The sequence below is a fragment of the Patagioenas fasciata genome, chromosome 3, assembly GCF_037038585.1.
Source record: "Patagioenas fasciata isolate bPatFas1 chromosome 3, bPatFas1.hap1, whole genome shotgun sequence".
In the NCBI taxonomy this organism is placed as follows: domain Eukaryota; kingdom Metazoa; phylum Chordata; class Aves; order Columbiformes; family Columbidae; genus Patagioenas; species Patagioenas fasciata.
The window spans coordinates 99243820-99260029 of NC_092522.1; the positions used below are offsets into that span (position 1 = coordinate 99243820).

The 16210-nt window shown below is 39.5% G+C and overlaps 1 protein-coding gene across 4 annotated transcripts in view; it reads right to left on the bottom strand.

Annotated features, from left to right (window-relative positions):
- Positions 1 to 16210, bottom strand: part of LOC136100564 (E3 SUMO-protein ligase ZNF451) — a 38540-nt gene that overhangs the window by 9675 nt on the left and 12655 nt on the right. For 3 of the 4 annotated variants that reach the window (XM_065835791.2, XM_071806937.1, XM_065835792.2), the window contains exons 7-13: positions 14874 to 15000; positions 13057 to 13210; positions 11065 to 11212; positions 8905 to 10556; positions 7667 to 7801; positions 3782 to 3912; positions 2600 to 2786 (exon numbers count right to left, since the gene is read on the bottom strand). In XM_065835791.2, coding sequence (XP_065691863.2) covers positions 2600 to 2786; positions 3782 to 3912; positions 7667 to 7801; positions 8905 to 10556; positions 11065 to 11212; positions 13057 to 13210; positions 14874 to 15000 — 2534 coding nt within the window. The remainder of the gene's footprint in view (positions 1 to 2599; positions 2787 to 3781; positions 3913 to 7666; positions 7802 to 8904; positions 10557 to 11064; positions 11213 to 13056; positions 13211 to 14873; positions 15001 to 16210) is intronic. The other variant, XM_065835793.2, reaches the window with a different exon arrangement.

The following is a 16210-nucleotide window of genomic DNA, read 5'->3' on the forward strand; positions in this document are numbered from 1 at the left end:
GTACTTTTATTTTTATTTAATTATTTATTTTAAAATGAATGAACATACCACAGTTCCCACAGCAGTTCTGCTGACATGGTAAAATAGTTCACAAGATCCAACTGTCAGAGGCTGCCACAATCCAAACACAATTCAGCTGCGCACAAGCTAATGACAACTCTCCAAAGGTGATTCAAGGAAACAGCTTTTGCATTTTGAAGCTCATCCAATACCAACAACTGTTGTGTATTTTTCAACACGATTCCGTGGTAACTGTTTTCCACTTATTTTTCCCTCCGGAATAACAGCCATAGGCTTGAGAAAGTCACAAAGCAAGCAATTCTTGTTTATATTGCTTTATATTCAGCTGCATTTCTGTAAGAGGACAACAGGTTATACCAGCCTATGATACACTGCATGACTTTGCATCTCAGCCCTCTGATACCGGTCTTGCCACACTAAGATTTGCAAATGTTGCTGATGCTCCTGAGCCACACAGTGAAGTGTGTATTATGTAGTGGCTTTATCTTTCTGAAATAAACTTCATAAGACTCTTGGTAACATCATTCCACTGCACAGTGAACCCAGGTCTATTATCAAAATTGAATTAAACTGAATTTGCTAATGTCCTGTTTTAATCCAGGAACAGGAGACAAAGGCAGTTCTCACTATCTGGGTCCACACCTGCTGACACTGACTGGAAAAGGGGACCCAGGAAGACTCAAGATAATTCTGTTCCTTACACACTTGCCAGGGACAGCTCAAGGACTCAGGCACAATTCCACCCTGCTCAAAGTTGCCTATTTTTTTTTTTTTTTTTTTTTAAGATAACAACCACATGCATAATTAAAGTGGGATGCTCAAGGATCCGCCAGCCAGCAAGTTAAGGTGTAGGGCCCATCACCATAACAGTAAATTAAATATTCATGTAGTAAAGGACATTGAAAGTAGGTTTAAATTAAGAAACTTCTGAAAGCAAAACCAATATAAAAAAAAATACTTGAGTTTAATGTATACACGGAAAAGGGCTAGATCGAATCCATCACCTCTGAGCCAGTATACCCCAGTGAATAAAGCTGTACTAGCAAAACTAGGCAGGCAGGGAGCTGAAGTACGCTTACGTAGCAGAACAGTCACTCCCCTCTCCACACCATCTCATATCATTAAGTCACACAGTAAAATGTACAAGAAAGGAAGCCTCTACAGTTACATTGACTTAAATTGACTGCTTGCAAGTTACAGCTCTCTTCCAGCTTTTCCTCCCAAAGATATACAAAGATCCTGAAGCAAAAAGAGCCCCCCACATTAATATATACTTACAGCCATAATTACATTAGAAGTGATCTTTCAATCTAGGAATTTCAATACGCTCTACAAAGAAAACATTCATAGCAAGAATGCCATGATTCAATGTGTAGCTTTACAGGTAACTGGAGAAATGTCATCTTACTCCTTGTGCAAAATGAACTGCACTAGTCAAAGTGACAGTTCTGTAATTCCCTTCACCAAGAAATTTTACTGCTATGGATGAGTCTGGCTGAGAATCACATATCCATAATCCAGCTGAAAAATATCTGGGGTGGCCAGAAAACTCTGTAAGCACCTTTTCTGTATCAGAAGCACATAAATCAATTCCAGCTAACAACACATTTTTTTTCAGGAAACCACTTAATTACCCTATCTTTCTTTTTCCTTTTAATTGATCGATGCCAATTCACCATTCAGTGCTAGCACTCCACTGCAAATCTTCCTGGTAGAACAGCAGCACCATGTGACAGCTCTCATATACCTGCATCAAGACTAGCAGTGTTTAGGACTAATTCAAAAGCAATTTTCTGTAATATGTACTAAATTTACAAGCTCCCACAAACCACAAGAAGAAGTCAGGCAATGCAATAACATGTCTAGAAAGAAATGTCAGGTCTTCTAGGAAAACTTTACTTCATGGTATTTTAAAATATTTAGAAGTATTAAAACTCATCTCAGCTCTGCTGTCCTTTGCACAAAAATGAACTGGCTCAAACCTTTTGCATTACCCTATGTAAAAAGTGTCATTGTTTTAGTGTGCCGTTAATTAGTATACAGCATTCCAGAGAACTTAAAAGCTTTCATCGACATTCTTCCTCCAAATGGATGTGGGAGCCATGTGCCAGTGAAGACATTTATCTAGTGACGGGAAGTAACCAGGAGAACAATTGGAGTTAAAACACAGAGGTATTTTGGGAAACAATGATGCTTCAGCAGGTTCATGTTTGTTTCAGACCCAGAACAAATCAAGCAAAGCAGATTTAAATACAAATTGACAAATATGCACACAAGAATGCTTTAAACAGCTTCTCTTTAACTAGAAAGAAGTTTTCAGACCAAAACAAGAGTTTTCCTCCTGCTGTAATAAAGAAAACAGGGAAGACAGAGTTTGTTATGCCCAATAAAAATGCTTAATTAAGTCTGGTTTCAAAGTTGGTCCCAAGCAAATAGATTTTCTGATCTGTATTTCATTGAAATACCACTACAATACAAGAAGCATCAAGCAACAGCTTGTGTTACCAGCACAAGCATTCTTTTATTGGAAAGAACTATTGGTTTAGGGGAAAGACTACGTTTAATGTTTACTTTCTACCTTTTGTGGTATCAGAAATGCTGTTTAGCAAGGCACACATCATGTCTCCATCAATGTGGTGAGGATTTAGGAAGCAAGCTGACCGCTGGGTCATCTTAAATTGATTTTCCAGTTCCAGGAAGCTTTTGTCTCCAGACAGTATAGTGAAAGGAATTTGCTTGGGCAGGTGCTCATCCAGACGACCAGCCTGTATGGAAGCAAATGACAAGTGTTGACCTGAGATCCTGTTTTTATCTCATGGGGTTTGCCTAGCTTTTTGTAAGACAGGTCTCCATAGGAAAGCCTTCTACAGCAATTTACCTCCACTTTTATGGTCCAATGCACTTTATGCCACTATGAAGTTTGATGCTGCATTTATTCTATACGTATGATAACAGATGTACGAAATGGTTAACAGAACAGTATAGATGGAGTATGGAACAAATTCATAAAAAGCAGCATTTCAGAACCATCTCCACATAAAACAAGTAATTTGTGCAGAGCATTTTAAGAATCATTAAGTGTAATGTAACATACAAACACCGTTGTTCTGCAATTAGATTCTCAAGTACTTTTCTCTAACTGATGGTCCTGGTTAAGGCTAGGATGGAGTTAATTTTCTTCCTATCAGCTGGTGCAGTGCTGTGTTTTGGATTTACGATGAGAAGTTGATAACACACTGATGTTTCAGTTACTGTTGAGCAGTGCTTGCACAGAGTCAAGGCTTTCCCTGTTTCTCAAGTGACCCCACCAACAAGGAGGCTGGGGGTGCACAACAAGTTGGGAGGGGACACAGCTGGGACACCTGACCCCAACTGACCAAAGGGATATTCCACACCATATGACATCATGCTCTGTATATAAGCTGGGGGCAAGCTGGCTGGGGGCTGCTGCTCGGAGACACGTTGGGCACTGGTTAGCAGGTAGTGAGCAATTACATTGTGCAACACTTGTTTTGTATATTCATTATTATTATTATTTTATTTCTATTAAACTGCCTTTATCTCAAACCCCAAGTTCCACTTTTTTCCAGTTCTCTCCCCCATGCTATTTACTGGACGTAGAAGTCATGTGAAAATGAAAGAATGTAAGAACCGTGTAAGAATTTCGGCAGTAATTAGTAATTAACATCAACTGCAGATACCATGTCACTCTTTTCTGGGTACAGAAATGCAACAACAAAGCAAGCGTGCACTAACTTACATGAAGACAGAGAGCAAAGTCTGCTGCTTCTCTTCTGGTACCACAATGTGGATGAAGAAAGAAACATCCAATCCTCTTAAGATAATTGTAGAGCTTGCACTGTACTGGAGGTTTCCAGTTGCTGTATCCTCCTAAAGAGTGAAGAAGAAGGAAAAAACACCAAACAAACAAAAACAACAACCAAAAAACACAACACACACACACAAACAAAAACAAAACCAGAAATTCCACCGTGAATTAAGAATGCAAGGAGCCAAAAAGCAAACAAATCTGGCTTTCAAGTCAGAATTTATTTTGACCAACGTGAAAGCTAAAATAAACATATGAACAAAATCCCAGAAGAACCCTTGTGCTTGGGTTAGAAAGCAAAAAAGGAAAAAGTAGCTAGCTTGATCCTACACAAAGCTTCTCATTCAATTTAGTATGATTTTTTCTCCTAACCGTGAAAAACTTATCTTCTAGATGTCATGTGCATTTAGACACAAGGTTGTATTTTTTTCCAGTTTTAAGTACAGTTATGGTTAACACACAGAAGTAGAGGAGCTCTGGGAACGTAGTACAAGTAACAGACATGCTTCTCTGAGGAAATCCTGTACTACTGTAATGCTCAAGATTATTTCCGACAGATTCTGTAACTGCCTGACACATCACATGTCAGAACTCTTTAAAAACAAGATCCAAGAACTGGAGCAACAACTGAAAAAACCTGCTAGAGTCCTAAAAAACGCTTGGATGCCATCAAGGATAACTGAAATGAGGATACAACTGGGAGAAAAAAAAAAAGTGCGGAAATTTTCTCAACAGTGTCCTGGAACATATAGTTACTGGCTGAGAAAATAGTTGGATAGCAGAGATGAGCTGTGTAACAGGCCTGCTACAGATAAAAAGAATACCAGGCTGACACAGGTTGCAAGGGAAAGGAAAGGAGCCATGTCTCAAGAAGAGAGGGGATAAACAGAGGAGCTTGCAGTTACTATGACAACATAAAAAGGAAAACAAATGGAAGGAAAATTTGAAGGGAGTGAATAATAATTTCATTACATTCCCAGTTGCTAAGAAATAATGGATCTGCAATGGGGAAGAAAAAAATCTTGCTTTATCTGTCAGATGATAAGAGTGGCTGGATGTAAGAAAGGATTTTGAATAGGAAGTGAAAGCAGTCAGTGATGGCACTTCATGTGAGGACATGTGAAACTATGGCTCAAGTAAACAGGCTGCAGAGGATTGTGTATTCCAGCCTGTCCACCCCAGTCTGACAAACAAGTACAGAAGTCTCGAGCAGATTTCTCCTGTGGTGTGTGGGTTTGTTTTTTCCCTTCCAGCCTACTGCCTAGGAGTATGGAAAATCAACTCAAAGCCCAAAGATTCAGTAAAAGACTACACCGAAATGATTTAGGTGTATCTAGGGTCCATGAGAAAAATGGTATTTGCAAGTCATTATCATCTGTTGTGACAACCTCGGTCACCACTGTTTGAGAAAGACTTGTAATCACCAACCCTGGCTTTTGGCCGCATCCATGTACAACATAAACATTTGACCAGGACAGCTGAAAACAGTGACAGAACTGTATTTACTCTGGCAGAGCTGTGAAGAACAACTGAGTATCTGAAAACAGAAACAATACAAAGCCTGGGCAATACAGTGGAGGAACTCGAAGCAAAGCTAAGGCTGTATTAGCAATAGCAATAAGAGAAATAATGCAAAAGTATCACATAAAAAAAAAAAGTTATTTAGGAAACGCAGGAAAAAAATTGAAGAGACAGGGATGTTGCTAAATTTTCACAGGCTAAACAAACAAGAATAGCATGTATCACCTAACTCTGTAAACCACTATTATGAGAGGGCACCTACAACAGTAAATCCATATGTGCCTGGGAGCCTCAGCATTCCCAGGCTCTGTAACAATATAGTTGACACTAAAACTGCTTAAGTGTTCTCTGGTAGGAATATGGCTCATTTTAATCACCATTAACTCTTTGGCGTGGGTTTCTCAGTTCAAGTGCTTCCAGGGGCCGTTCCCACAAGGCAGCCTGCGTACGGCAGCCCCATTCGGGAAGCCAGGAATGGAGCGGCACTGACGCGGGCTGGGCCGTGCCAGCAGGTGCCCGTGTCTGGGACAGCTCTGGGCACAGCGTCTTCCCTGGCACAGAGGTGCTGCTTGGTAAGATCATTGTATTAACAGAGGCTCTGAACAACAAATTATTTACATTAAGACTGTGCTACGGATTATTTCTCTTCCATAAATAGGCCAGACAAGACATTTATGACAACGATATAGTTTGGAAATTCCTGGGTTCAATTGAATCAAAACAGGGCAGATCCTAATAGTTTCTTATTTTTATCTGGAAAAAAAAAAAAAAAAGGTTTTCCAAGGCCAAGTGGTTTGAATAACTATAGAAATAAACAACAAACTTTCAGCAATTAAAAACCACAGCCAAACCCCAAATCACAATAGCCTTAGAAGTCAAGGAGTGCAGAAGTGAAGTGAAATTTGACCAGAAGTCAAGCTGGGCAAAGCCTCACAAAATATACGAAGACCAAACAACAGGTTGTTCAGCCATATAGGAAAGAGAATATAAATAAACAGAGCAGCCAGACTGCAAGGATGAAATGGAAAGCCAGGATTATTAGATGTAATCTGAACCTTCAAAAATCTGTGCTTTTCTGTGGCTTTGTGCACATATGTGTGCACGTGCAAGAACACCGTTACCACACAGAGAGGCCAAAGGCAAGGTAATGACAATACAGGTAACAATACAGGAGTAGTGCCTGAGCAGAACACAAAACTCAGGACAATAACCCACTTTAACAGAGAAGACTGGAGGATTTGTCCCTAGAACACCTAACAACCAGACTACAGGTCCAGAAGCACAGTTGGTTGGTTGAGGAACTTGCACTTTACATTAGACATACTTGCTCTGACTTCACCAGCTAACTGGAACACCTGTTTCCAAAGGGAGAAAAAAGAAAAAAAAAAAAAAGTGATCCAGGCATCAACAGGCCTTTCTGTAGAACCTCAGCAAGCACCATGAAAACTCTCAGCTTTCATGATGTTCTTGATTTATCTTTTAAAGGGAGAAATAATCAAGAACATTAACAAGTGTAAAACACACCTGACAATTCTTGTAAGTCTGTTAAGATGATGCCTCTGTTTTGGGCAATGAATTTTCTCAAATGATCCCTTGCCTAGACTTTACTGAAGTATTTAATGTAACATGGACAAAATAATTGCAAAGCCAGGTGCAGAAAAAAACAGTAGAAAAAACATGAGGTGGAGAAGAATTTGGTTCAAGTGAAGAAAAGTACCAAGTTAAAGGAACACTATTGATAGACTCTGCAAAAAGACAAACCCATAACAATGTGAGTCCCATCAATCACCTTGTATCACTACGGGTATCTTCCAGAGGTGAGATACACCTATTGATGTACAGGATGACCAGGGACATCCTTAAGGAACAAGCCAGAGATAGAACAAAATTCAAGTGCAAGAATGTAAAACTACCTCTTTTGGAACTAAAAAGAAAAAGAACATTATGGAAAGAACTTGGGAGATAGAAGATAATCTTTGAGTATTAGGTTGTCCTGATAATTATGAAAACCTAGTATAATGCAGCCTATTTCAGCAGGGAAGCTAAAAAGGCTCCGGAACAGCTCAGCAACTCTGGAACAGTGTTGTAGAAGGAATAAGAGCAGAGGAGGTTAAGACTGAGTTAGAGAAGTTCAAGAACATTTCTGTTGCATGGTACCCATGACATTTGTGACTTGAGAAGCCAAACTGGCTGCTGGTTCCTGTTCTTCATTCTCTCCAGTTCAAAGAATCTCCGCTCAAGTATTTATGTAGACTTGTTAATCTTATCTTCCTATTTCCTCCAACCACTTTTTACCTTGAAAGCCCCAGATAAATGTCCCTTGGTTCAGGTTAGCTGGCAGATGCGTGAATAAGCTTCCCCAGTTGTCCAGATCCACCAACACAATGTGAGTCATGGTACTCAGGTAGTCAAGATCAGGAAGTTCACCATCTTCAATGGGATAAAAAGGATGCATTTAAGGTTTACCTGACTTTCTGGTCAATCAACATACATCAACTTATGATACGCTTTTTAAAATTAATGTATTCAACTGTTCTATAAGCTAAAAGTTACAAAACACGACCCTCTTTGGTGACCACATTGTTTTAAAATTAATTTAGGTAGCATTTAGTAACACATGAATTAGACAAAAGGAAATAGAATCTAGCTGTACAATGGTGTAGAGTTGGATAGTTTTGTGGTAGGCACAGAAAGTTGTTGTCCTGCACTGAGGTATTTTAACAGTCCACTTAATATTCAACTGTGCACACCTTACTATGGCAAGTCTCTGACATTTAATTGCTTATATTCATAAAGGCAATAAAATGTTTAGAGATGTACTTTTTGTTGCATATCTAACATAAATGTCACCCTTTAATCAAAAGCATTTTGACACCATGAGTAAATAATAACACTTCTGATTTTTGAACACAAGGTACACCTTAAGCATTCTTGATGTCATTCTCAGAGGGATGTGAACTTCAAAAAAATATATTCGCATGCCCAAGGCAAAAAAAAACCCTAATACATACCAAGAATATATATTCTCAGCTGAAATTATTTTTGGCAAGCTAAGGAAACAGAAGATGGTGATGTAATGGGACTGGCCCACATAGAAAGCACTACCAGGGTCATAAATATTTATACATACAAAGGCAGCAAGTTTCTCTTGAATGTGGGTGTATTATAGACCACTTCTACATTTCTAGGAGTTAGATCTCTATTTGGGGTCCTTGACTGTCCTTTTCTTTTTAACACCAAATTATGCTCCCAAGTAATCTGAAAATTAAATGTTTCAGTACCAGGCATCTCGCAGCTGCCTAATTTTGTTTTTTAAGGACTTCATGCATACAGCATATAGCAATAAATTGTTGAGTCTAAGTTCTGGAAACTCAAATACCAAGAATTCAAAGTGCAGCTTTGAGAACTAACAAATATTAAATTCTGTACAGATTTATTGACTGGATGTGTGCAAATGATATGCTACATACTTCTACTAACATTTAAATGTTAGTAGAAGCATTTTTCTAGTGTTCAAAAAAAATTCCACAAACCTTCACCAGGTTCTTCAGAGTGTGCCAAGGTCTCTTTTTTTACTTTCTTTCCCTGTATTGTTCTCCGCAGAGGAGATGACTGTAGTCTTTCCCGAGTCTTGGATGGAGATGCTGGAAAGTTTAGCTTGTGAGGCTTTCTGTCCACACAACCCCCACTTTCTGTGAACTTAAATACTGTATTTTCCGATTCAGATGCAAAACTTGACAGATCAGGTTTCTGCAAGAAGCAATGTTTCATGTGATAGTGCTGATGTGCACTCTCAAGATGGTCAAAGTTCTTGTTGCACGCAGCACATTTAACAACATACATCTCTTCCTTATGCTTCGGTGACCTGTGACTGTTGAGATGTCTGTACATATCAGCAGAATTCTGTGCAGTTGCAGAACAGAAGCAACATCGAAACCATAAGTTTCCTTTTTGAAGCATGGCTTTCTGACAATTCAAATAATCGTTCCTCCTGTTTATTCTGGAGACATAAGCTGTCCGGCAACCACAGGTTAAACAGTCTCCTTTTTCTACTGGGAGGAAGTCATCTTCTTCTTTAATTGATACTTCCATCTGTTCAGGCACAAATGCATAGTCCATGCTGTGAATCTCCTTAAAATGGATTAGAAATTCTTCTTCTGTGTCAAAGAAGAGATTACCACAAAGGCCACAGAAGTATTTAGTCTCTGTCTCTTGGTTATGATGCTCCTGGAAGTGTCGCTGTAGAGTTCCTAATTTCCGAAAGTGATTTTTGCATAAGCCACAGCAGTATCTGTGAAATGTGTGGCTTTCTAAGGACATGCAATGTTGTTTAACGCTCTCTTCAGATGCAAACATCTCCTCACAAATGCGGCACTGCCAATTTCCCAGAACAGGACTTTTTTCAGGGGAGAGCTCTACAGGACTAGGAATGCAGTCTTTCTTTTCGTCTACAGAAATGCACACTGTGTCAGAAACAGATGGCATAGGCTCATCTTCCAGAGCTTCTTGCTCATAATAGCAACTATGTCCACCATGAAATTCAGTCACATGTCCCATAATATCCTCTTCTCTGAGATCTACAGAGCAAGCTCTGCACCAGAGAAGAAAATTGGTCAAGTGTGCTCCCCCATGGAATCGACTCATATGCAGGCGGATGATGCTTGAATTTTCGGCAAGCTTTCCACACACAGCACACTTGTGACAGATCCTATTTGCTGATAAAATGTGCTTTTCTACTGACTCTTCTGTAAAAAACTTTTGAAGGCATTCACAAAACCAGGCTTTTACTTTGCAAGTACTACCTTCACTCTGGTTTCCCACATGGTCTTCATTTCTATCTTTTACATCAGTCTTCCGTTTTGAAGGAGCACACTCCTGTCCACTGGTAGGCTCATTCAAAGTCAAATGTCTTTTAAGCAGTGGTCTTGACCGATCCACAATATGGCACAAATGAGACTGATTCTTATTTTTTCCATTGATATGACAGAACATCAAGATGGACTCTTCCATTGTAGTAAGAACTTTAATGTTATGTTCAGTGGCTTGATTATGCTCAGTGATCTGATTATTATCAGCAAACAGTTTGTCACAGTTCTCACAGTAACCTTTTGTTTTAAATACCTCTGCAACTTGGGCGATGCTCTTCTTTGACAGTGCCACAGGGCCAGAATTACAACAACGTGTTCTAGAATCGATTAAAAAAAATAAAGAGGTTGCATCATAACCTGAAACATTTGAAATATTACCTAGTAGTGTGGAAAGTGTCCTCTGATAACTTTAACCCACCCACTAGCTTGCTGACAAAAGCATGCAATGCTTATCTAGTCTCTGTACTTTAAGGGGAACTAGGTGCTGATTTCCAAATCTATCACTTACATTGATACTTATGTTTTTGATTCAGCACATTTTAGAAATCAAATGCAGCCAACTTAGAAACAGTGGAATAGAGACCAAGTTCTGTTGTTGTAACAAAAACGATACAGACATCGATTGGTATTTTGCAGTGGACTGTGTGGGGTACAGTGGTGTAAAAAACAAGGGAAGAGGGCAGTTTTTTGATAGTTCACTCAGGAAGTCAAGATTCAGATAGTCCTAGATGCCCTGAAATCCGCTAGTATCACTAAGACCACATCTGTCTATCTGTTATCGATCTATGGATATTCACACTATAAAGACAGCAGTCTCTCACAAACCTGAAGTGAGCTGTTAATTCCATATGCGAGCGTAGTATCTGGTAGCAGGATATACACTTCACTTGGAAGGGGACCTCTTTGCACAGGGATATCAGAAGGTTCTTTGCATAGGAGGGGAAAGGTAGAGGAAGGCCAGCCTTCATTTCATCTGTAATATGGAACAGCAGAAAATGCAACCACATATTAAGAGAGTCCTTTCACAGCATTCAGCACTCAGATGACAGTTAGAATTGTACTCCTTTGGCACAGGGTTCAGAAAGCAAGTTATCATGTGTCAGCTGAGTCACAGTAATGGTGCAATGGGAGCTTTAAGTAAAACTTCATTAATTTTTTAAACTTCTGTAACAATCTCGTATCTAACTCTGTCTGCATCTCGCTTTTTCACAGTCAGTGACCAACTCCACTTCTGTTTTCCACCTTCTACAACGTCAGGTCAGATATATCTCTTGGGGAGGTCCCTATAGACCTTCTTTACCTCTATCTATCGCCACCTGTCTACTCTTACTACATACACTTTTGTTTAAAGCCAGAGGTGCAGGACTTTCTATTGTTCCAAGCACATACTCCATGTCTAAGTCCAGGTACCAGCAGAATACAAAAAATCCTATTTAAAAGAGAATGGGAAATGGCTTATGAACTATTTATTGCCGTTCAAGTTCTGCATCTTAGGAGGCAAACTCTCTTTGAATTTTCTGTTTAGTAAGATATGATGATCAGCAGGAAGTAATTAGAAGTTATGCCTTTCAACTAACTTCACAGCCAGATCTTACAGACCATGCTGGTAATATTAATCATGAAGACCTAGCAATGCAAAGGATAAAATGGAGCACACTTTTTTTTTTTCTTCTGAGCTAAGTGCTATCCATCTCTACAGAAGAAAACACTATTCATGCTTTTAATCTTTTCAAAGCAATAGCTCACCAGTAATCTTTTTTAAGCCCTATGGCCTGATTTTAAAGGCATCTACGGTCAGCACATTCAGCATTAATAACCTATGTGGGAATAAAAGTACATTAGATTTACAATACATAAAAGAACTCAGAACCACGCAGCTGTCACTTTCATGAAGATGGCAGCACTGACTCGACCTGCAGGAAGATTCCTCCCAAGCCTGTCTGTACTGTACACTTCTGCAGCCACTCTGGGCAAGGGCAGAAGATAAAGTTATGATGATAACAACTAACTATACAAATAATTTTGGCCGTGTAAGCTTATCCTGAAAACTACACTATCTAAAGTAGGCAGTTTTTTTAATAAGTCAACTCCATCTATATCTCACCTGTCTCAGTCATTTGTTTTCCTCAAATTAAAGTAAATGCTTTAATGCGTATTGTTTATGTCAAAGCTAAAAAGTCAGTACAGCTATGATAGTCATTAACCCTGTTTTCAAGGCCATGATCAGACAGATATGTTCTGTGGCAGGTCACAACATAACCAGTATTTTAGTCTTCAAGTAGCAATGTGGCCAGTACAAAGCACCAGACCAGCAGCACCGTTCCACCTAAGCAAGGCAAGTTCACAGCTATACGGGGAAGAAACTTTCACAGGTCTTTTCCATCAGGAACACCAAGGACATTGACAAGAAAAATAGCCTCCAGCAGACTTCAAACAGCACAGTAAGGGGGAGGAACATCACAACAGGTCTGACTGGAATTGAAAAAGAAGTATATGTGTTTTGGTCCAATTTTCTATCAACATGCTAAATGTAAACTTATTTAGGACAGTAGTTGCAGAGAGTCACTGGAGGATGGGAAACACCTATGAGACACCTGACCGCATGGAGAGAAAGTCTGCTTCTTATTACAGCAACGGTGATGGAGGAATCATTGCTACACAAAAATACAAAATTTCAAAGCATCTCTTACAGAACTGTATCACAGAATCTTAAAAACCTTAAGCTTTTTTTACACAGTAGAAAAATGTAAGTAATTTCATATCATAAGTATCAATTATTAGAAGGAATGAAAAGCAGTACACTTAGTAGCAACATACCACTCAATTTAGAAACCTGGAGGAAGTGATCATTTCCCGACATATGCTGCAAACATTCCTCTCTTTTGGTGAAAAGCAGGAAGCAGTTTGGGCATGCAAAACACGGAATATGCTGTGGAGGGAGATCTTTTTTATGTCCATCCTTTTCATTCAGCTGGAAGAGAAAATCATCTAGTTAGGATTAATGTTAAGTTGAGAAACCAGTCTCAGTTCTCCTTATGTCCTTCCACTCCTTCCTCCCTTCTGGGGTAATATTTTAACTTTTCAGTTTTCACTTGCAACATCTATCTCACTTAGCTCATTAGATGCAAGACACTGGCCAAACTGCCACTGTCAGACTCAGCTACTCATCCTTGCTATATCAGCCACTGTTCCGTTCTCTTCTTGCACCACAGGGAGCAACCACCTTCCCCAGGAACTATGGGCTACATCACTTCTTAGCTAGCCCCTTTACCCAGGCTCTCAGAAAAAGCTCCTCTGTCACTAAAGCAGTCATTTGTCCTCATGTTGGTTCTTCCCTCATCTTGCTAACCTCCCAATTTCTCAAAATACTGCTCCTGAGTAGCCTGACAGGCCCATGACTTTTATCAACATCAACTCCTTGTACCCCCTTTGCCCTGTGTATTAACTTCAGATCTCTTCCTTCAGTGAAAAGAGGCTTTAATTTTGCTTCTGACATTTTCGCTTACTCCTTTCACTCAAAGAATCTTTGTGATATGCTTATGCTTCCTTCCACAGTTTTGTTTAGGATTATCTCCCCATCCTTCCACACCAAAGTAATCCCATTTTCTTGCCTGCTGCAAGAGCCACTCCCCTTCCCCAAACTTGTCTGTAACTCCTGCTAACACCCTGGACACACCACAGGCACTCGACTTAGAAGCAATGGAAAAAGAGCAGGCACAAATCATGAAGCAATCTTTTGAGCTTGTCAGGTGTGACTATGCATCAGGAGTTACTACTACTAGCTAAAAGTAGTCTGATTTTCAGAGTATCTAAAACTCACCCGGAATTTAACACAGCTTCTGAAGACTAGGTTGGGTACACAACAGTATTTGCTATTGAAACACTAAACTTCGAAAATGCTATCCATTATTCAGTTCAACAGCAGGCTGCTTAAAGAAAACTACGCACCCAGAAGATAACACCTGAGCATCTGTCACTGAACTGAGGTTTTACAGTGGCAAATTATGAACAGAAAAGAAAGAGAGAATTATCAAAAAAGTGAAAAGAGTGGACATAGGGAGGAACAACAACAAAAAAAAACCAAACACCTTTTACTTATACTCAAATCAAAACTCAAAAAGTTAGATTATATTTTTCCTTTCTGTAAGTTAACTATGGAGTAGCAGCAAATAAATCTATTTGAGAGACTGGAAACTGAGAAGAAACAGTTGCACACAATCACCACAATCTTCTCTCATTCTGTTGCCCCTTTTCCACCCCGATCTCCTTTCTGCTGCTTCTCTTTACCATCACTTATCTCACTCTAACTTTTTGCCTTTATCTTTCAGTTTTGGAGTGCAAAAAAAGGGAAAACCATTTGACAGCACTAGAGAGATAAGAGATACAAGACAGAACTATAGTCTTCTTGAAAGTATGCTAGAAAGTAAAACCTAATGGTCACATCTAACAGCAGTACTGTCAGGATACACCACGTGTTTGAAACACATCAAAATAAGAAAAACTACCTTGAAGATTAAAAGAACAGAGGGGAGAGAAAAAGGGTTAAAAGGAAAAAAATATCAGTGCTTAATTATATGTTTTGAAAATCCCTTACTACATTCAGTCTCGCAAGTTACTTATCCTTATGATCTTGCCTTAGATAAAAGATGATCACTGTACTGCTGAGAGGTCTCAAATCTTTTGCAGCATATCACACAGGCAACAGCATTATTTGGGGGTCCATGTAACGTGACTGTTGGGTCACAAGGAGAATGATCAAACCTGGAAAGGAAGAAATAATTAACAAACTGAAGCTGTTGGACAAAAACCTATCAGATCAACCTAAACTGTAAAATTCCTCACTTCCTCTACCATTAGCTGTATCAGTTGAAGTATCCTGTACAGAGATGATTCACCCTGCAGCTTACTTGTTATAATGGCCACCTTGCAAAGGAATCACACTATTTTTAAGAGCAAGAGTATTAACAAAGCCTTGCTTTCCTACAAAGGGATTTAAAAACCAATTATTTATTTTTACCTCCCTGCACTTGTTCTGGTTGGGACAAAGTTAATTTTCTTTGAGGCAGATTATATGGTGTCGTGTTTTGGATTTATGTTGATAGCACAGGGGTGGTTCAGCTATTGCTGAGCAGTGCATGCACAGCATCAAGGCCTCCTTTGTTTCTCAGTCTCTCACCAGTGTGTAGGCTGGGAGTGGGCAAGAGGCTGACAGGGGACACAGCTGAGCCAGCTGACCAAAGGGACATCCCACACCACATGACACACAGCAATAACAGCTGCATGAAGGAAGAGGAAGGGGGAATGTTCAGAGTGACAGCATTTGTCTTCCCAAGCATTAGTAGCTGTTTTGTGTGATAAAGCCCTACCTGTCAATGGGAATACCTCATTTTGCTTTGCTTGCCTGTGCAGCTTGTGCTTTACTTATTAAACTTGTACCCTTCTAATTCTCTTCCCCATCCCACTGGGTGAGCGAGCAGCTGTGTGGGAATGAGGTGCCTACTGGGCTTAATCCACAACACTCCCCTCGGCTTCTCTCCCCACCATCATCTCCATGACATATCAGTCAAAAGGCCCCAGACACAGGGAGTGCTGACTAGCAATGATCAGCCATGAACACATCTGGCCTAAAGCTCTTGCTCCTCTTCCCCTCCATTGGGGAATTTTTTTCATTTTACCACCAAATTGCATACATTAGCCTTTTGCTCTTTTTGACGTTTGGATGAAGAAATAAGAGAACCAGAGAACAGAAATATTGTTTCTCAAAAAACCCCAGATATTAAAAAATGCTCAAGAGGAAGAAATCAATGCTGAATTAATATTTTTTTAAAGAAAAAAAAACAAAAAACAAAAACCAAAAAACCAAAACCCAACCAATCAGGAAGCTCATCACATCATTTGTATAAAATCTGTAACATATTAATCTGCTTACAAATGGAATTTGTCACTATAGGCAGTTTAAAGTAGACCTGAC